The 23,288-nt window shown below is 33.1% G+C and overlaps 1 protein-coding gene across 15 annotated transcripts in view; it reads left to right on the plus strand.

Moving 5' to 3' along the window:
- Positions 1-23,288, plus strand: part of ROBO2 (roundabout guidance receptor 2) — a 1,318,500-nt gene that overhangs the window by 1,174,919 nt on the left and 120,293 nt on the right. For 11 of the 15 annotated variants that reach the window (XM_032276618.1, XM_032276619.1, XM_032276626.1 and 8 more), the window contains exons 6-7: positions 14,880-15,007; positions 19,561-19,572. In XM_032276618.1, the coding sequence (XP_032132509.1) occupies positions 14,880-15,007; positions 19,561-19,572 (140 nt within the window). The remainder of the gene's footprint in view (positions 1-14,879; positions 15,008-19,560; positions 19,573-23,288) is intronic. The other 4 variants (XM_032276621.1, XM_032276625.1, XM_032276632.1 and 1 more) reach the window with 1 other exon arrangement.

Below are 23,288 nucleotides of genomic sequence, written 5' to 3' on the forward strand. Positions count from 1 at the left end.
ATTTATATATAACACATATAAATTTTATAAGCTATATAGTAAAAGTTATATATTATATATAAATGTATATATTTAAAGTTTAGAGATTTATATACATATTTATAAGATAGTATAAGATAAATATGTACATATTAAATGGATGAGTATATTTAAATCTTTAAATTTTTAGGAGTTTTCAATTTAGTGTAAACCAGGATGGCTATAGTTGATATTAAGGTTCTCTGCATTTTTGGGAACAATAATGTAATTGTCAGTGCACTATCTGCAGCTATTCATAGTCTAAAGCCAAAAAAAGAAATAATAACTACATGTCAATGATTTGAAATATTCTAAGTAAATTCTAAAATTGTGATAAGTTCTTTGATGTTTATATTTGGTATAAATCAAGGGTTTATCAATAATGAAATATCTTTATAATTTTTATCACATGCTTTTTAACTTAATTTTTATCTTAAAATATATTTTTTTAAAACACCATTTAGACCTTGCTCCTTTTTTTACTGCTCAAGATCAAACTTCAGTTTCTTCATCTAGGCAACAGGAATGGATCGGTGAGAGGAGAGAATGTATTATTTTCTCAATCCTCATAAGTTCGTAGTTGGAATAGACTCTCGCAACAAAAGACAGATTAACAAAAGGAAAAGCAAACAGGTTATTAAAGAATGTAGAAAGTGTCACAGCGAGAGAAAGGTAACTCAAATCAGTGGTTTAGGAGTCTTGTTTATATGTTATTTTCAACAAAGAACATCAATTTTTCAAAAGCACCAAGACAAAGTAGTCCTAGGCTTCAAAGACTGGAGACCAGGAAAGAGTAGTTTACTCCCAGATTCTCCTGGAGCCATCTCTGGGCTGATAAATGTTGTAAGGGAGAACTTACAGCCTGTCTTTAGGTGCGAAGGGAGGAAGGAGGCGAGAAAGACCTTTTGTATTTGTAAATCTCTGTCCTGTCTTCAGCAAACACAGAAGAAAAGCAGGAAGCTCCCCTGTGTCTTATCTTTCCCTGGCTTAACAATACCGGGCGTAGTGGCTCACGCCTGTAATCCAAGCACGTTGGAGGCCAAGGTGGGCGGATCACCTGAGGTCGGGAGTTCAAGACCTCCCTGAGCAACATGGTGAAACCCCCGTCTAAAAAAAAAAAAACAATACCTCATACATTAGGGTGGTACACTCTGGTTTTCTTCGTAAGGTTTTTAGGTTAAATAATAGAACAAAGACAGGCGTGAGCAAGGATGTTCTCTTTAACGTATCTGTACCTTAAACTATAGGTTAGGTGGTGGCTCTTGAGTCTTGTGAAAAATTGTATTGTGTTGACATTCAGAATTGGACATAGAGAGAATATTTGAAGTGGAAAATGATAAATAGAAGATATTATTTGAACAAACTCAGAGTTTGAAGTTCAATAAACAGAAAACAAAGTGATTCTTCTGCTTAAAATGTACTGTGTAATGTCCACGGTGTCTCCATTGTACGCACTTGGCAGTTTGTCATGAGCAGGGTTTGATGCCAATGAGAGAATATAACCTTCCTCTTCCTGCATGTGTATGGCATTCTTTTATTCCCTCATGAGCAAATTTGTCTTGACTGCTTATTAGGTTCAATTAACTGCACTAAGTTCTGAGGATACAATGGTTAATAAAAGTGACATGGCCATGCTTTCATAGCTTGAAATCTAGAGGCATAAGTAGATATTAAATTAATCATAGATCTGCATAAGCAGAAGTAGTTGGGCTAAAGGGAAAGAGAGATGGGAGGTATGGTGAGTGGGCCAGATGTGAAGAATCAGCATATGCAGGGATACAAGAGACAGCCTGAGAATTCTGAGGTATAGTTGGGGGCTCGAGTGTAAGAGGACGCTGGAGAAGTGTCCAAAGACCAATGAGGAAGTCACATATAGACCGAGTTCAGAAGTTTGTACTACTCCCTAAGCCCTTCAGAGAGTAGTTAGAAGTGAATTGAAGTATTTATTAGCCTACTGTATATATTTAAAGAAGATGGTAAACTGTTATATTAATATAAAATTGGGGGTTTGCCAGGCAAATGCAACATTAAAGCAATGCAACAAGATAACCAAAGATATTGACAAGCAACTTATGGACCACGCCATCTAAGCAGAGCAGAGAAAGTAAAGAAGATAAAAGGGTTGATGGAGAGACATGGAGGAAGAGGTTCAGCCTGTGAACTGATTAAGTGAGGGGGATCAGACATTTGAACCTCAGCTTTTAAAGGTGGCCATTTGAAAGGCCGGGGAGGACAATGGTCAAACAAAGATAAAGACAATAATATCACTGGAGGAGGTAACAAGAATGAAGTGAGGGCAGCCATGGAAAACGTTAGGTGACATTTATTGAGGTTTTACTGTGTGCCTGTGCAAATCTCAAAACTCTGAACATTTAGTTCTTACAACAGCCCTGTGAGGTAGGTACTATTAATTATCATCTTAAGGAAGAAAAAATTCGAAATATTTCATTTGAAAACTGGATGACATGAGACTCAATGAAGTTGAATGTTGTTTTAGTTTGCTTTATTTTTATGTAATACATAGCTCATTCAAATAATATTTATTGAGTAATTACTCTGTGTCAGACATGGAGTAATTGCTTAGATTGCTTGGTCCTCATTTTCCCTCTTCCTCTGCTTTTATACCAGAGGGCTAATCCTCTGAGAAGAGCCAGATTTGCACTAAGACATAAGAAATATAAATATTTCTCAGATATACCTCAGAAATATCTGAGAATGACAGATGAGAAGGACACTTTACAGATCAGGAAACAGGTAATTTAGAAAGCAGAGTGAAAAATCATTATGGAGATGGCCACAAAAGTTTGGTGTGGGATTATATTAGAGGAGATGAAACTCATTTCAGAGGAAGTGAAAAACAAGGGAATAAGAAGCAGGAAAAGATGGAAACTTGGGTGATCACCAAAACCAACAGTCTGGGAACTTTACAGCTGGGCACAAATTTGCCAAGATAATTAATCCCTGAAGCTTCACATGTCTGCCATAGGAAGGGAAGATGGGAGAGACGGACACTCAGAAGACAGACACAGGCTACACTGGTTAAAACTCAGAAGGAGTTCTGGTTTAGGGTGAGCAGAATACTTTGACCTCTGAAAGAGCCCAGCTGAAGTTTGATTTCATTGCCCACCTTCCAGAGAGAGGCTCTTGTTCCAAGGTGGTCAGTACCCAAATTCCTTGGCATGGGTTCAAGTCCCAATCTTTTTGGCCTAGTTACATTATAAGCTGAAATCTGCACTTCATTAAATCAACTATTGTCCAATCGTGGATAGTTTTAAAGATGTTTTTCATTTGTATGTCTTTGCTTAGCTTTTTAATTGGAAAAAAAAAAGCCTTCCTCTCTCAGCTCTGCTAAAGGAAGACTAGCATAAGGGTTTTGCATTTATGGGTCAGGCCCAGGAGAGAGCCAATGATCGCTGGAGGATAAAGGTAGTGAGGGTAGAATATGGGAAATCAAGAGAGGGTAGAATATTGTTTGGTTAATTAAGACAAGGTAAGAATGTCATCATATTTCAAGTTTCATTTTGGGTTTCTGTAGAGGCTTCCAGAACAGAACAGCAAGTTCACTTGAAGGATAACCTTGCTTCTTACTATTTCCCTGCAAGAGCAAACTTCCAGGTTTTTTGTTTCTTTCCTTTTACAATGAATGCTGTGAAAATTTTTATTTTCTTAAAAGGGTATCTGTCTTTCATACTTCTCTGAGGTCCCCTGCCCAGAAATTGCTTGCAACCTGATTCCTGAGAAAACAGGCAAATATTCACTTTACCCAAACTATAAACATTAGCCTGCATTATAATTGTAGACAAAAAGAAAAGTGTGACCTGTGGTTGGCTACAGATTAAAAACACTCAGTCTGTACCAGCAAAAGAATGGCTTATTGTGTTCATTTTGAGGTCTCAGAGCTCAAAGGTGATTTAAGAGCTTGCCTTTAGTATACACCTTAAATATTAAAGATTAAGAAAGCATCATATGGAATTAGACTGCCAAGAAATGCTTATATGAGTCTTAGTAACAGTTTCAAATGTTGTCTGTGCAAAGATATTATTTGAAAAATTGTGAGTGGAAAGATCATTTTAGAAAATTTGAGCAACGTTTCCTATTCTCAGCTCTCAAAAGTGAAGGAGGTAAAAGATTGAAGTTTCTGCAGGAAAGTTTGTATTTTATAGAAGCATGCCTTGAATAAACTTGTGAGTTACTAAAATGCCCATTTTAAAGTGATTGAATAACACTGTCACTAAGTTCTAGATGAATGTATTTCCATGTCCATAGCATGGTACAGTGGAACTAATTAGTTAGTGAGTATGTATAAAAAATCAATACATGATTCCATAAGATGAATAAGTGATTTTATCCTAAAAATTCTTCTGTTAAAAGTAAGATAATACAATATGTGACATTTTCATACAAAGCTCCATAGTGAAATTTTCTTGAATGATAGAACTATAGAATGCCTATTTTTATAGACCTTTACTTTCTGAAAGAGTCTAAAGGTATAGCTTGACCGTCAGCTATTTGAATTGAGTGGAAGTGTTTCGAAAATTGAAAACAAACTTTTCAAGTCTCTTTAAAGGGAAAGAAACATTTACTCATACAGACATTAAATGTTTCCTGGTTCAATTCATGGTTTTTACTATTGGCCAACTTAATGATTAATACAGCAGATGCATAATAAAATTTTAAGTGCTAATTCAAAACACTTGTTCCAGAATTGGAGCCAGAAATCTTATAATAAGAAGTAGTAGGTGATTTCAAAAACTAAACATGTTGAGAAAATAAATTTCCTTCCCTGAAAAACAAAGGTGCTTTTGAGATGAGAATGGCAGTTAAGGAAGTTTTATAGAGTCCTTACATAATTCAAACAAGGTGATGAGATACACAGGCTTGAATAGAGCATGATCACATTCCAGTTTGTAATAAAAATTATAATTTATATTTCTTAATTTTGTTTTTCTCCTAAACTCTATAGTCATTGTGGAAGGCTTGGGAATCCCTAAATTGTCTGAAATTTATTCTTAAAAGCTAGAAAATCATGAGACGTTCCTACCCTTGTGGCTTAATATGAATCAAGAATTGCAAAGTATGAGTCATGAATGAAATGTGGTTATCAAATTTTGCCAGTTTTCAATTCCTGTTTGATTTTCTTTTTCTTTTTTTTTGGTGGGGGGGGCGGGGACAGAGTTTTGTTCTGTCACCTGTTTGATATTTTAGAAGTAAATTTAGCTGTATAGGAAATCTTTCCACTAGGTATGAGAGCATGTATGTTTATGAGGAAGAAATAACATAGATTCTCTTATTTAAATTTGGAAATGATTTTAGAGTGTAGTACTTTGTTTCTTAAAACTACTTAATATTTATCTTTTGAAGCACTTTTAAGATTGTTCATGAAATATAAGATCACAGACAGAATGTTGCATGCAAACTGTGGGTTTTAAGTATTAAAATAAATTTACTTTGTTTTATTTATTATTCAGCTGAACAGATGGTAATGATTCTGACACAATTCAGTTTTCTTTTGCTTTTTTTTTTCCTTGGGAAAAAAAAACCCACAAAAACACAGAGCTTCTTTTCCACTTTGTCACAGCTGGTTACCAATCAATCTCAATTCACGGTACAGTGATGATAGCACATGTTGTCCAGGGGCCAAATCTGATTGGGTTGCATTTTTCAGCAGTGTTTCATATCAGAAAAAATAAGGTATCTCTATGGTGGGGACTGTCAGCACACGATTGTACAACTCCCATTAATCAAACTTGGCAACAATGACTGCATTTATTTAAGTAAAAGACTGGCAGATTTCACAATGAAAATCACCACATTTCTACTTGAATTTCCTCATCAGTAATGTTTTTTTCATCTATTTCTTTATTTCTTGGTTTTAATTACAGCCAATGATAGCTTCTACATTGACATTGACCATTACATGTGATCAACCAGCAGTGTTGGTCGTGTATAGTATTATACCATGTTACAAAGTAGCTGTTTCATACCAAAATAAACTCTACTTACTTAAAATTTATTCTACACTGTTTAAAGATGGCTAAAGGCAATTAAAAGAAAAATTTAAATACCTTTGTTGTTTTAATAAGAGAATAATGTTAAAGGATATAAATATCCAGAAAAACATTTATGAACCTCCTGGAGTTACAGTTGGTTTTAGAGTGATACTGAGAAAAAATATTGATAAAGTTAATTTCCGAAGGTTTTGAAACTGAACACAAGATAGCCAATACATTAATACCCACCTGCCCAATGCAAATGCACACAGAGCAATAAATGCACACATCCAATGGAAAATGCATGTCATTGTTAGAAAAATAAATGTAACTGTAAAGGGTTCCAGTCCCTTCATAGCTTGAGACGTCAGCATTTTCTGTAAAATTGTGTTTGGAAATAGGCATTTTCTCTAAGTTATTTACTGCTGTGCAATTATATGTAAAACCTTGTTGTATACTATAAATATATCTTTAAATGTAAGGAATTATTATTTGTAGCTTTTCATATCCCACTTTCAATATTTGCTTTCAAGGGAGAAATGTGTATTTTCCAATTTTTCAATGCAATGGTTACAATGAGCTTACCATTAAACAAGGACCAAACTAGAAAGAAATCTAACAAATAAGGCCACATTTATTAGACCTGGGAAAATACTTGACACCTGGTGGTTTTAGGAAGCAAATTACTGTCTTAGGGAAACCATGACCCATTAGGGAAATTAGAGTCACAAGAGTTTTCCCCAACCATGCTGCCTCCATATGTGTTTTGGGAGAGAAACTTTGTCATGTTTTGCTTCAGATTGCCTGCATGTGAAATTAGTAATGAGCCAACTATTTATATTCTAGTTTTTGAAATTAGTTAGACGTAATTTATTTAAAGTAGTCTTTATATTTCTGAAGTTTTTGCAGATAGGAGTTAATCGAATCACAATTATAGGCCTATCTGTTCTCTGACCTGAGACACTTCTCAATGTAAATAGTCACAAAGGTACCATAATTTGATTGAGTCTCCCAGGTTTTTTATTGTTGCTGTCAGGGTTCAGACTAGAGACTGGCACCGTGAGTCAGTGATGTTGGGAGGAACTATAGTGTCTGCCTGGTGTACAATTGTATTAGACTTGTTGGGTCAGCAGTATGAGGAAGCAGAAAGAGCTTGTATTTTGGGTAAGACAGACCTTGATTTGAAAATTCAAGTTTGTATGTTAAAATATCCATGTGGCTTGGCGGGGTGGCTCACCCCTGTAATTTCAGCACTTTGGGAGGCCAAGGTGGGTGGATCACCTGAGGTCAAGAGTTCAAGACGAGCCTGGCCAACATGGTGAAACCCTGTCTCTGCTAAAAATACAAAAATAAGCTAGGCATGGTGACACATGCCTGTAGTCCCAGCTACTTGGGAGGTTGACTCAGGAAAATCACTTGAACTTGGGAGACAGATGGTGCAGTGAGCCAGATCATGCCACTGCACTCCAGCCTGGGCAACAGAGACTCCATCTCAAAAAAAAAAAAGGTCCAAATCTTAAATGATGTCAATTGTTTCAATAATTTTAAAATATTACTAGACTAACACACACCACTCCCACAGATTTATACAATCTAAGGTAAATTTCAGTACCCACACTATAAGATCTGAATTTTAATAACAACAGCCTTTAAAGGCTTAACCATTTATTCTTTGAACCCATTAGGTAAAAATTCTGAGAAGCAGCTACTCTTTTGGTAGTATAACCCCTGCTTACTTTAATTTTCTTATATGGATTTTAAAAAAATTGAATGCTTATATTGTCCTTTGGTAAAAAGCTAGGTAAAAATCTTTGTAATATAGTTGATGATGATTGCGTCAGGAGACTTAGATTCCAATACAGTCTAAACCTTTGCTACTGATGAAATTCCAGTACCATTTTTCTAATATTAAAATTAGGACATTAGACTAGGCTCAATAATTTTGAAATTCTTTATTGTGTCTCAGAATTTATGATCTGTTTCTTGAAATAACCAATTTTCTTATTATTGCATAATAAAATAATATTTTTTTCTTTTATCCTAAGGTACTTTATTTAGGTTCCAAATGTTCTCCTTTAATATTAATAATATGGGATTAGCTGAATATTTTCATGTTCACTAATATATATCCTCATGGTTTTCTAGACTTTAACAAAGTTCTTTGAAATTATTAATTTTATACATGAAGAGTTCAGTGTACTTCACCTTTCCAATTTTCATGCCATAATTCCTTTCTTAAGAAACAAGGAATAAAATTGAACATAATATCCTGATCTGTGCTATGCCAGATTTTATAAATATCTGAGAATAATCTATATGGTTTGCTTTCAGGTTGACTTTTATATATGTACATTTTCTAATTTTTAAAGTGGAAATAATAACTTCCCACCTTACCCACCAGAATTGTTATGAGGATAAATGAAAGATATATTTGAGAATACTTTGCAAATATATTTTTATTGTCATTATTTTATTTTCATAAGACCTGTGACTTGAAACGGCCCTGCCAAAATAATAAGCTTATATATTTGAAAGCATGAAACAAAACACGAAGCTTACTTTGTTCTCTCTCAATCTTCACATTTGTTGTATACATTCTCCTAAAATTATTTCATTTATTTTGGTGGAGGGAGAGATATTAATTATTTATTCATGTTACTAATTTACAGAGGGTATTTTACTAATTATAATATATAAACCAAATGTATAGATTGCCATTCAAATTGCCAACTTATCTCCATATAGCTAGTAACATTAATGTATTAAATATTCCAAATTCTTACATTTTCAGCATTACATCAACATGAATTTAACTTACATTTCAGAGCTAATTGCTGGTATATAAATACAGCATTACTATGCTTCTTGATACAATATCTTTTTATATGTCAAATTCGTTAATCTTTCAGTACTGCATATAATTGTTGTACTGGTAACCATGCTATAAAGGAAGTAGAGAAGAATTTCATGCATTTGTTCATGCTTCATCATTTTTTCAATAAGAATTCATTGAACACCTCCTATATCTCAGGCACTGTTTGGTTAGACTTGGGGTATATAGTTTAGAACAAGAGAAAACCAGCCCCCCTTCCCATGGAACTTACATGCTCTTGGAAATAAAGGAGACAATAAATAAGGAAACAAAAGACGTGGTGAAGATATGTGCTTTGAAGAAAATAAATATATTAAAATATGACGAAAGAAGTGTGAAAGCAAAGAATAAAGGGAAAGTAATTTTTCAAAGTAACTGGATTGGTGGACAGTAACTAGATTGCTTAGGCTGGAAAGACATGTTTAAGGGAATGATATTTGGGCTATCCTGAAAGTCAAAAAGGGTCAGCCATGGAAAACGTAGGGGAAGAACATTCCAAGAATTTGCAAACGCACTACAAAGACACAATAGAACTTACTTCTTACGTTGAGCATGTAAAAAAAAGCCATGTGACTGGAACAGAGTGGACATGAATTTTGAGAGGTAGGTAAGGACCAGATTATCTAAAGCTTTAAACACATCAATAAATAGATTTTATTCTGAGTGACAAAATGAGAAGCCATTGGATAGCTTTAAACAGCACAGTGACATAATCAGATTTATGTTTATCAATCAGTAAATCTGTACTGATGCTCTTAATTCTCTGTGAAGCCCTTAGATAAAATAACTGCTATTACAGTGGTCTGTTCTGAGTTGTACTTTTGTATCTTCTCTTTCTGTGTCTTTAGTTATCCTTGGTCGACTCTGGTCCAAAAATATTAAATGAAAAAGTCTAGAAATAAACAATTCATCAGCTGCAAACTGCACGGTATTCTGAGTAACATGATGAAAGCTTGCACTTTCCTGTTTCATTCCACCAAGACATGAATCACCCCTTTGTCCAGAGTATCCATGCTATGCACGCCACCGGCCAGTTAGTCAGCAGCTTTCTCAGTTATGATTAACTCTCTCCTGTAGAGTGTTTGTAGTTCAGTGCCATCTGTGGTTTCAGGCATCCATTAGGAGTCTTGGAAGATAGTCTCTCTGAATAATGGGGATTACCGTATAGTATATGTTTGCTGTTATTAGGAATAGTTGACCTTAATATGAAATAACTCATGAGAAATCCAAAATTGAAAAAGTTATCTTATAGGAGAGAGAGTATACTCTTCTGTTTGGCACAAGGAGTAAGGACTATTAATAGTAACTTTGGGAAGGAATGTTTTATATCATCATATGTAGAAGATCTTCTAATAGTCAGAGATGTTCAAAGATAGAATAGGCCACTTGTCCTAGGAACAAGCCGGAAGACTGATTTTGTTGCAGGTAGGATTCAAGTGTCCATGGATTGTTGCAGAAGGGGAACTTTTAAGGTTTTATTTAGCCTAATGAGTCAATCACTTTATATATATTCAAAGTATTTTGATTATAAATACATCATATAAACTACTAATCATATTTACAGTCTTTCCTCAGGCAAAGAGGCAGCAAGAAAAATGAGAATTTAAGACTGAGCATTTCAGTAACTAAGTACTGGAATTTTTTTTTTTTTTTTAATTACAACATCCCAATGTGATGGGACATAACAAGGCATGTATTGCAGCATATATTTCCAATTGAAGAAAGACAAGGCATGGCCCTGGGAAATGTGTGTTAGCTGGAGAGAGCATCGGAGGTAGTTCTGATCACCCTAATGTGAAGGCAGACATCATTTCAGTAGGCTCTACATCCTATTAAGTAACGTGTCTCCAAATTTTGGTGCAATGCATGAGATATGTCATCTGCATTTCTTGAATAAAATAATGAAATGTTTATTATAATCTTTTTAAATTTCAATAATCATCAAGGAGAAATTAAAAGATGACAGTGCAATTGAACATCTAATTCCTATGAACTATGCTGGGCACTGTTATATGAAAGATCATTAAAAATTATCACCAAAAATTTATTTTTACTCCAAAGCGTACCTGTCTCACTGGGAATAAATTTAGTTACATTCTGTACTTTTATATTTTCTAACAAATCTGGCCCATGTCACCAGACCATTGGCCTTGGCCATTGTTTTACTATCTATATCTGAAAACCTGTTCTATAGGTAGAAAAAAAAATTAGATTTGCTGTTTGCTTTTAATGGCATAGTCTCTTTGAAAGGTAGTCTTTTTTATTAGTTGTGAAGATTAATTCCTTTTATTCTTCCCAAGTAATATTTGATTTTAACTTTTCACAAGGAAGGTAATTTGCAATCATAGAATGCACAGTTACTTGTATCCCTGATCAAGGTACCATTAATCACGAAACAAACAAACAAAAAAACTCATTCCTATTCTTATTTCCACCTTTCTTTAAAATAATGAAAAATCTCAGGAAGTCAGATTTCAGACTTAGTTTGGGTTCACATATTATGTATTTTGTCATGTTTAAATAAACACTTTCAAATTTTTTTTAAATTTCAACTTTTACTTTAGATTTGGGGGTACATGTACAGTTTGTGACATGGCCATATTGTGTGACAGTGAAGTTGGGGCTACAAATGGTGCCATCACCCAGGAAGTAAGCATACTACCCAATAGATAGTTTTTCAGCCCTTTGCCCCTCCTTCTCCCTTTCCTCTAGTAGTCCCCAGTGTGTATTGTTTCAATCTTTATATCCATGTGTACCCAATTTTCAGCTTTCACTTCTAAGTGAAACATGATTTCCTTCTTTTTTATGGCTGTGTAGTATTCCGTGGCATATATGCACCACATTGTCTTTATTCAATTCACAGTTGATGGGCACTTAGTTTGATTCCATGTCTTTGCTATTATGAATAGTGTGACAATAAATGTACAAGTGCCTGTGGGTTTTTTTGGTAAAACGATTTATTTTCTTTTGGATATTTACATGGTAATTGGATTGCTGAGTCAAATGATAGTTCTGTTTTAAGTTCTTTGAGAAATCTCCAAACTGCTTTCCACAATGTCTGAACTAATTTACATTCCTACCAGCAATGTGTAAGCATTCTCTTTTTTCCACAGAGTCATTAGCAAGTGTTATTTTTTTTACTTTTTAATAGTAACCATTCTGACTGGTGTGAGACAGTATCTCATTGTGGTTTTGATTGCAGTTCTCTGATGATTAGAATATACAGTTTTGTTTTTTACGTTAAAGCAGGAGATAACACTTAAATTTTGTTTAGCTTCCATGTTGTCTCCTGTGTAATTAATGTCTCTAATGTGAAGGAAAATTTTGTCATAACCTATAACTAAATATTTGCTGAATGGGAAATTATTTATCTGTCCAAATTATGTAGTTATGTGTCTTAATGTTTTAAGTTAGTATTTAAAAATTAAACTGTTTTCTTGCAGAGAAGTAGTACAGATAGAATGGGAAAAGTGACAAATTCGGAGTCAAAATGTTAATTCTGGTGTTTTTCTTTAGCAATAACATGACTTTGAGCAGGTCATTTTACTTGGCTATGTATCTGTTTTCTCATCTATAAAATGACAATTTCTGATTCAGAATAAGATTTTGAGGATACTATGAATGATGCGTGAAACCATTTTTTCTAACTGAGCTAACATACAATTTTTTCTCAATAGCAAATCAGAAATAATATACTATATGTATATAGATATATGTATGTGTGTGTGTGTGTGTGTGTGTATCTTTTATTAACTTGGAATCATGGCTTCACATATGTATTGATCCAGAAAAGACTTTTTAGGTCATTAAGTTTATCTTCCCTCTTTTAGCTCTTGAAAAAACTCAGATATAGGACAATGTAGAGACTTCTGAAAGCCAAACAAGAATAAATGGCTAAACAGTAGCCAAGAATTCAATTTTTTTAGATGATTTGGAAATGTCTGCAAAATACAATGTTTAAATGTTTCTATCTTATAGCTAAGCATCTCATGAAGTACATAGGCTAACTCTAGAAAAGATTATTTTTATTATACCTTAAATACATCACCAGTAACTTTTCTGAAGCCAGTATCAAAATAGTTTTTTTTTACATTTTTACTGGCAAAGTTAAGCAGAAAGTGTTTATCTGTATTTTGCTCTTGCATACATTTTAGCTTAGTACTTGCACTAAACTATAAAGATACAGGTAAAGTAATTTGCAGCCTTGAAGCCATTCACAGTTGGCCTTTATATCAACAGGAAACAAGATATGTATTCACCACTAGTGTTTCTTGAGCTCCTGGTAGGTGGAATAATATGTTCTGTGCTTTTTCTGTGCCTGTTTTAAGTACTTTATACGTCATTTAAAGCTCACACAAACTCCATGAAATGAATGTTATCCTTAGCACTTATTTTGCTAATGAGGAAATAGAGACCCAGAACATTTAAGTATATTGCCCACCCTTAGAAGCATATTAAGAGGCCAAGTCCATGAATACAACTCTGGCCATTTTGCTCCTGAGTCTGTGCATTTAACTACTTGATCATGCTACTGGATGTTTAAAACTCTCTGTTTGGTGGTGTGGATATTGTAGTGAGTGAAGCAGACAAGATCTATGCCTTCATCAAAATAGATAACAATACAAAATGTAACTAAGTGCAGAATTTTTGCTGTAACAATAAGTTTTCAAAAAGGGAGTAATTCGATTTTTATAGTATGGTAATGGAGAGCTTTGCAATGAAAGTCATGGATGAAAAAGTAGCGGATAAGTTTTCCCTAACCACTTATGGCATACTTAATAAGCAGAATTTTAAGGCAAAACATACAGACAGAAAAGTAACCACAATAATTAAATGATGAAAGAGTTAGAGTAGTTTAGTTGGCATGATTGGTACACAGACATTACTTTTTGTCTTGCCAAAGTCTATAAAATAGGACTATCTTAGTTCATATCTTAGCCTCTAATAAAGTTAAGCTGAGTTATTCTTCTAGCTAAAGCTGGAAGTAGAAAATATCTGATTATGGTAGTTTTAAATGCAAGCCTAAAATGTTTGTGTTTGTCCTGAAAGCAACAGGAAGTCACAGCTAGTTTTGAGCAGACAGAACCAATTAAAATAATATTTTGGAAATGTGGATCAAACTGTGGTATATATGAGGAAGAGAAGCAAGGTGGTCAATCAGAAACTATTGCAAGATGTGTGTTTGAAATTAGAACCACTGGTAAATATCAGGAGGAAAGATCAAATGTGAAAAGAATGAAAAAAAAAAGATAGCTTGATTATTTAGTTGGTATAATTATAATTTCTTAGAATCAAATAAGAATATATTCTCATGTAAATACTCCCAAATATTTCATGTTATAATGTTTTCTGACCCACTCTGCTAGTCTGCTTCATTAATGAAATGGCAGTGAAACAATAAATGCACGTGAAAGAGCTGAGGATGTGCATTTCCAAAAATCACTCCAAGGCATGTTGATGTTTCAGGAGTTAATAGTCCTTATTAAAAAAATGACTACGCACCATTAATTCTTTTAACTAATGCCCATTTTGTCAATTTGCCAACAAACAAGAGAAAAATTTTGTTCTTTAGTATATTTCGGCTATCTTATTTCCAAGGCGCCTAAAAATAAATTGTATTATTGAACAATGTGACTAATGAGATATGACTCAACAAGAAACTGAGATGTACACTATTTTCTTTAGGAGTTAAGAGTTACCAAAGAAAGGTCAAATCATAAGGCTGATTATGCCTTTGATAGTTGTGAAGTGGAAAGAATTGCATACATATGTAAAGGATAGGTAACTGACAAGTAGCTAAATATCAGATATGAAATTGATTTTATTAGCAATATCTTCAATCTAAGCAATTGTACTTTATGGCTGATTTGTGTGTGTATCTATATATATATGTATATTTAGATAAAATACAATATAAAAAGAAAAATGAAGATAAATACTTAGTGCTATTATCTATATAGATAATACTGTTGAATAAAACCAGCTCATATTCTACACAGGTATGACATAAAAGATGATTACACACTAAGAATTAAAAAGACCATGAGTACAGATGAAGGCACCTATATGTGTATTGCTGAGAATCGTGTTGGAAAAATGGAAGCCTCTGCTACACTCACAGTCCGAGGTAAGAGATTTAAGATGTCAAACATAATTGAACCAGGAGACAAATATTTGGTTAAATTGGTAAGTGAACTTACAACTTACAATCAAATTAGTGGATTATGCTGTTTTGTTGTACTAAAATGCCTACATTTTGTGTCCTCTTTATTATTAATTGCAATAAAATTAGTTTCAATATTTGATTCCAAATGATAATAATTTAAAGGGATTAATTCTTAGTAAATTGCTTATATGGTTTGAAGTTAATAGTTTATATGGCTTAAAAGTAAATCTTAAAATTAGAAAAGATATGTACTACTCTTTTCATTTCCATCGCTTTCAACTACTTACTGCTTTTAAATGTCATCAGTTTCAAAGGTATTCCCATGTTTTCTGTTTACTAATTTGTCACTTTATACTAGTAGCATACTGTTTTGAAGTTCTTTTTAATGTCAGCATTCAAAACAGCAATCTGAAAAAGACTAGCAATGCTTCCAAAGGTGAACATGAATACAGAGGAGCTCTCCAGCCTTGAGATAATCTGGTTTAGAGACTGATTTGTGAAGTTCATTGGCCTTAAATAATTGAAATAGTCGGTGCTGCTCTTGTAATAACTTTCACTTTCTGGGTGTCATGCACTTCCTCGGTTGTGGAATAATGTTCATTTATAGAGTCACTGGAATTTCTTATAAAGGAAAGAAAGCATTACTTAACTTTACAGTGCACTAGAATAGATTAACTGTCTTTTCAGTGGAACTTTTTGATAACATGAGGTAAATTATATAGTCCAAGGTACCAAGAAGTACCATATAGACAGTTACACTTATTCTTGAAATAGACAATACCCATGGCATCATTTACACTCATAGAACATCAAACAAAGATAGGCAAGCACATCCTTCTCCCACTACTAACTGCTTCCTTCTCTCATCCTTGGCGATAAAGAGATTGGCTGCATGTTTTCATTCAAGTCTCAGTTACATCTTACCCTGCTTAGTCATACCTCTGACCCTTGTGCAGCTTTGCTCCCAGAAGGTTTCAGAACGTTAGGAGAAAGATTTGGAGAAGTTTGAAGCTACAAGAAGGGTGTCAGGGATTCTCAGGTTAGTCCTTTTTGTGGTAAGAAAAAGGATTTTTGCCAGATTTATGATTTGTGCTTCAAATCATACAAAACTCAGCGACCTCCAGGTAATTATTAGGAGACAGGCACTTTGGATACCTGGAAAAATATTCTTGCTTTTCATACTGCTCAACTGCTCCATTCTTATTTCACTTAATCCATTTTTTCTTCTCCAGACATTCTAGTGTGAACTTAGATACAAAACATATTTAGACAAAACTGACAGCTAGTTGCATAAAAACATTTTCACTCTTCATTAGTTAGCAGGTCATAAAGAACTATGATCATATATGAATCATATATATATATAGATTATGTAAGATAGAAATCTGATAACCTTTATAAGCCAATGAACACACTTTATTTAACCCATACTCTACATGGATGACTTCATATGTTTGTCATGTTTGCTAAGCAGCTTATTGCAAAAACAATTTACTAGACCAAATTATCCCCAAAGTTTTCTTTTTCTTTTTTTTTAAGTAAATGGAAAAAAATAATAAACAACCAACCAATAAATTTTCCATTCGAGAAATATTTGCTGACGAAACAAATAGCGAGAGAATGTGAGGAGCTGTTTGTTTGTAGAAGCAGCAGGGTTTCTTTTATACTTGAATGCTTGGATGAGTGAGACTTGAAGTGATCTGTTTGCTTTAAGACCTTTCCCAGCTAATTGTTTTCATAATTTGTCGAAAGTTTCAGCCTTAACATTTCATTTAACAAAGGATGCTCCTCAGATGGGGGTGTTTGAAGCTAACTTACAAAACTAATAGAAAACATTGTTTGTTTTTAATAGGGTTTTTTGTTTTGTTTTGTTTTGTTTTGTTTTTTAAATCAGCAAATCTTAAATGGCCTCTCCCCTAATCTGTATCCTGTAGATGGATTAGAGTGTTTATTCTTTGTGGTATGTATTTATCACCTCCCTAAGACTGAAACCTCAAAAACTGGGTTTTAAAAAAATCTCCTTAATACCGTATAATGTAGAGTAAAATACTGTTTAAAAACGTTTTTGTACCATTAGGAAAAGCATTTGGGTTTTCTCATGCTAAGAGATTACAGGGGGAAAAAAAAAGACAATACTGTTATCTACGACTTATTTTTTTGTCTGTGCTCATTTTTCTATGCACATAAATGAAATGTGCAGGCTTTCTTTGGATTGTTTTATTAGAACAGGGTCAACTGACCCAAGAGGCCATGTTCATTTTCATCCATTTAATGCGGAGACACAGTTTAGTTTAATTTGCTGATTTTGAAAACATCCACCTGCTGGTTTTCTTCAGGATGAAATGTTGCTAATGTAACAAGTACAAAAAAATTTATTGTGATGTTTCTGCTAAAATTTATCATAACATTCACATTAGTCAATTGGAAAAAAGGTAAGGGAGTTTATTCTTAAAATTTGAAACAGATCCACTTTGATGTTTCCCATTTCAGAAATGTGGTTTAAAACAAAACAAAACAAAACAAAACAAAAAAACCATGAAGTGAAGCCAAAGATCAAGAAGCTCCCTTTGCGGACTTTGCAAATGTAAAATTAGGAATAAATAAACTCAGTCAACAACAAACCTCCTACCATCTTTATTCTAATCAAATAATTTATTAATAAAACTTTTAAAGTGACTAAAAAGTGACAACACAAGCTGCACATTCGTAAGCACATTTTTTCCCATTTTAAAATTTTTAAAATTTGCTTTGCATAAAGATCCGATTGGACAAATAATCTTGCTTCTTGAGCAATAAGGCCTTAACATTTTTGGAATTATTCTATACTAAAATAAAAGAGATATATTTTATTTATTTAAAACATGATTTCTCATGACAGTTTCTTTTTTTTTTTTCTTTTGTTAATATCCTAGACTCAAAACACGTTTCTGTTTCTGAAGGAAACATGTTTGAAATTCAGCTTGAGGTGGCAAGCTGAAAAGCACAAATTCAAAGATGAAGGACAAAGTTCTTTTTCTACTGGACATTGGCAAAATTAAGAGAAACTTCATCTGTTAGAATAAGCCACAAGTTAACATTGTTAGTCTGTTATCTCTTTTTGAGAGTTAATCTTGCATTCTGCTCCCCACTCCCCTGCAAAATGAAAGAAATTATGGTACATTAGATAACTTACTCCTCTTTTCCTCTTGCTATAGAAAACAACAGGAATGTTAGGACACATCCACTCAACTGGACTTTTCAGAGCACTGCTACAATTGCCTTATTGCCTATTGTCAGAATCTTTCCTGTTTCAATTGTGAATATTACAGACCATGGCTCTCATATAGAGACAAATAAATTTTTATTTTTAGGGGTTGCACAAAGCTAATATTATGATGTATCTGTTAAGCGAATATGTATAAATATGTTTTCAGTGGCTGTTCCTATCTTGCCATGCCCAAAGAGCCATCGTCAACACAAAACTATTGATATATTCCAGAGTCACATTACATATGCACAGGAGCTGTATCCACTGGGATATGGACGAAACACTGTTGAAAAAATTATATTTTTAATGTTAGAGTTCATGAAAGTTCATATACTACTAAGTACATTTCTTCTTCATTTGGATAATGGGATCACATGTTTCACAATATTTGTCTACTGCTTTTGCATAAAATGGTTTGCCATCTAAACTGATAGGGTGTTATTCCTTTTAAAGAAATATTACGAAGCCCATGTGTATCTCTTACAATTTCTTTGCATTAATAACTGGGGCAGCCTATTACCACTGATTTTAGTGATTGAAAGTTATGGTATAATAAAAAAATGATAATTTGCTGAAGCAGCAGTTTGAAAGCCATTCTCAGTGTGAGCAAGAATCAACTTGTCAGTCATTGTTTCCTGCCCTCTGCCAAAAGAAGAAAAAAGCCTAACAGTAGTTAGGGAGCTACTGAGTTGAAATCTCTAAGGATGTTCCAACATATTTGTTATATTTCCATACACCCTGTCCACAGATGAAAAGTGATGTGATCTTAACTTATTACTGACTGAAAAGCAGCATCAGGGGCTTTTCTGTAGTCCTTGTAATGGTTCTGACTAACCATGCTTAAAATCCAATTGCTATTTAAATCAGACAGCTAGGCCCTCTTTTATTGACATGACATTTGTTAGTCTGTGACTTGAATAGTTATATTCATCAGGTTTTTAACTTTGGAATAACACAAGGCTGTTTAACTCAAGATCTTTGAAATAATAACTATAGTAAGTGATGATGATAAGACTTTGCCTAAAATATCTCTCAAATTGCTTACAGTCAGTCCTCAGAATCAAAGTAATTATTTTCCTAGAATTAAATTTGTAACTCTCAATTTTATCAGACTCAGGCATCTTGGTCATACTTGAATTATGAGACTAGAAATCACTCTATTGTCCATACTTAAATGTAACATTACACATCATGCATTCTGATAATTTTTCTTTCTTTTTTTTAATTTCTTTTTTATGTTCTCACCACACCATTGTAATGTCTACAGCTCGCCCTGTTGGTAAGTAGCCATCCTTCTATCCACTAAGCATGGCTTTGCACAGTGCATCATAACTCATGCATAGTAAGATTTTACAGAATGAAATGTATTTATTTTACCCATGTTAAAATAGTGCTTGAGACTGTCTGCTGTAACAGTTGCTCCTGTTTTTTTTTTTTGTTTGTTTGTTTTTTTATCATTTTGATAAATAGTGACTTTGGCTACATAGCAGTAAGTAGGTAACAAGTTTTATGTAAGAGAATAAATGAATGATTAATGTTTGTGAACTGCTGGCTTTTCTTACAGGAGAAAAATATATTGCATTAGAATACAATAATAAAGCATTGCTGTCCTTTTTTGTATGTATAAAATAATCAATTATTAGTAATGTTTGATGTTAAGATAAAAAGTTATGAACTAAATTAAAAAGTACTACAACTTTATGCACTTCTTTTAAGTTACTCAGAGTCCCAGTATTTTAGGGATATTTTTAGCTGCTGCATATTTATTGCCTGCATGCCTATTTAAACAAAATTTAGTAAAATGCTTCAAGTAGCTGCTTACCCTAAGTGGGGGAGGGAGAGTGGAGCTGTGTTCTTTAGCATGAAAAGTTAGTGCTTGGGGTTTTAATATATCTTATTTTTCATTTGGCTTTGTGAAATCAAAGAACATTAACAGCTTTCTTTTGCAGATATTTAAGTGGTAATTATTTGCAAACATTTGGAAGATAACATTTTTTGATTCATTGATTTAGTAAGCTTTCTGCATCTCTTTTAAGGTTTAGTTTAATCCACCAATAACTATGTTTAAATCAATCTTGGTAATTGTGTCACATGTAAATGAATCGATGAATGCACAAATGGATGGATGAAAGAGTGAAGGAATTTAGTGCACTGCTTCTTTAATATACTAAAAGATACTTTAATAACAATTTATTCAATTTTGAGGGCTTTATAAATTGTCCATCTAGTTTCAAAAGCTTTCTTAATATACTGGCTTGATATTGTTGACACTTGATAATATATGTTGGTTCAGACTCACACATTTTTTTCCCCTTTGGCTGAAACAAACATGGATTTTGTTATTAAGCAGTATGTTTTTACATTGTTAGCAAATATAGTAAACATACTTCGGTTTCCCAATCTGACTTTCTAATCTGGTGTTTCTGAGCAATACTTCCTTTTGATTAGTAATTTAATATCCCTTATGCTCAGTGACCTCCTCTATAAAATAGAGATAATTATACTGACTTATCGAAGCTGTTGCAGGAGTTGGTTGAGTTTAAGATTGATTTTATATGTAAAAGGCATTTTGTATGCCAATGTTGGTAGCCATCGTATGCCTAGTTTCTGAGGCATTTCTTCACATTTTAATATTTTGGAAATAAAGCCATGGCTTACAATTAATCGAAACACAACTTCAGGGCTTTTTTTTTTTTTTTTTTTTTTTTTAATAATGATGAAATCAATTGTGCTTTGTACAATTGATGTTTGAAAATTCAAGAATATATTGTAATAAATTTTAAACCTTATTTCCTTGTATCTGTAAGGATTCCTATTAATGATAATTTTATGTGTCTTCTGAATGACATACAAAATTAAGAAAATAATGAGAAAGAATAAGATGCAGCAGCCATAGACAAAGAAAGAACTGATGGTAGAATACATGACCACTCTGTTAGATTTCTTTTCCTCAACCTCCGTGAGTTAGTTTTCAGGTTCAGAAATTCACTCATTTATGTGTCAAATAAGAAAGCATGTTATTACATATAATAAAATAAAATAAGTGGAAATATTTGTATATAAATTATATATAACAATGTTATCGATTATATACATAATAAAATATATTAAGTGGAAAGATTTAAAACAATCTGACACTTTTTCCGAATTATTGAGACTATGCAATACAACACCTTTGTAACCTTATTTAGAAGTTTTTTAAAGATATTAAACATCACAGTATTTATAGGAGATATGAAAAGAGATGAATGATTGAAAACATTTCTCAAAGAAAGGGTGGTATTAGGAATTAAAAAATACAAGTTGGTTTTGCATTGGCAGCGGTTGCCCTTGGAAGCTAATGACTTTTCAAATGAAAAGAAAAAGTCACATTTAAATTACAGATTTTATATACAGAAACCTCATGCCAATATACTATGACCACTTGCTTTATGTTATCTCACAGATTTCCAGAACATAGAACAGTATGTTAATAATTTCTAATATATTTAAAACCTTTAAATATAGAAAAAAGTACCTTGATTTCAAAATGTGATATACACAGTGTATTGAGATGTATCTGTCATCTGCAAGATGTTTCAAAAGTTATTTCCATTTTTTATTCCTGTTTGAAATGATTTCTTAAATTCCCATTGGACTGGAACTAAAGAATAGCTTCTTGACACATCGTACTTTATTCTGGGGAAGGCTGTCATTTCATAAATCTATCTCAAATGACTTATGACAATGTTCAGAAATATAAAGAACTATACTTTAAACTTGACAACTACTATTAATTTTAAAAACTGAGTGTTGGTTATGTTTTAATTGGATTGCCAAAGAAGAGATATAATAAGGCAATTAGCCTCATTTTTTTGACTGTATTTCTTACATTAATTTTAGTTCAAGAACATAGATATCTGAACATATAATATACAGTCAGAAAGTATAAGTCAAGTAATGATTAAATGTTAAAATGATAGAAAAACGACATTATTATTATTTATATTTGTTAATGCATCTAAAGGCATATTTTTCAACTTTGAAGCTCTTACCAATAGCATAAATGGTGTTCTGCAAAGCAAAGACCACAGAAAGGGGAGAAAAACCAGCTTTCAGTTCCAATATAAATTAGGTGAAAAAATGTGTACCAAGCATATAACATTTAGAGAAAATTCAGAGCATAGTTTCTGCCTAAAGCTTTTGAATGAAAATTAGAAATCATTGCAGATTCTGGAATACTTTGAGATTCCAAAGCCAATTGCGACATTACCTACTGGGTGAAACTTCTTGATGGTCTGTTTAGAAAGCCCCATTTAGAAATCATTGCAAACACCCAAACAGAATTTTGTCCAAATGGATGACTCTTACGAGATGCGTTTGCAGTAAAGAATTCGCAATTCTGTGCAATCACAGTTGGAATAAACACCTCTGGCCTGTTTTAGGTTTCCTCTAGGCGAAGTTAGAGGATGCTCTAGTGTGGGAGGTATTACTGAAAGCAGACATTCATATACTTGCCAGTGGAGAAAAGTGCTTTACAGATTTCACTTGCTCATCTGGAATGTCACCAATGGGTCAAAAAGAGCTCTTTAATCTAATGTTCATATTTGCTGGTTGCCACAAAATCTAGGCAACAATCGCTTTGATAATTAAAAATCTGCAAGCCCTTCCTGTAGTTTCGACATTTTACTATTCCAAAGGCGTTCTTTATATTAAAAGCAAAAGTACATCATAGGATAGTTAACTATGAATGCTGAAATATTCATTTGTTTATTTGGAAAACTCTTCTGATGAGGAAACTGACAGAAGAAAATGGTCTAAATAGGGATAAATATCTTGCTTCCTATACCCATCTGTCTTGTTTTTCTATTGGAAGCCTCTCCTGAGCTTAAAAATAAAAAAGAACATCTATTTTGGAGATGGGCAACATGTTTTTTTCCTAGCAGCAACTCAAAACATGATGAGTAATTTGGAAAGGAACTGTCAAATCTACCAGCTGCCTTGCTTATAAAGCTG

Source organism: Sapajus apella, unplaced genomic scaffold (assembly GCF_009761245.1).
Source record: "Sapajus apella isolate SASKATOON/1434 unplaced genomic scaffold, GSC_monkey_1.0 scaffold8, whole genome shotgun sequence".
Classification (NCBI taxonomy): domain Eukaryota; kingdom Metazoa; phylum Chordata; class Mammalia; order Primates; family Cebidae; genus Sapajus; species Sapajus apella.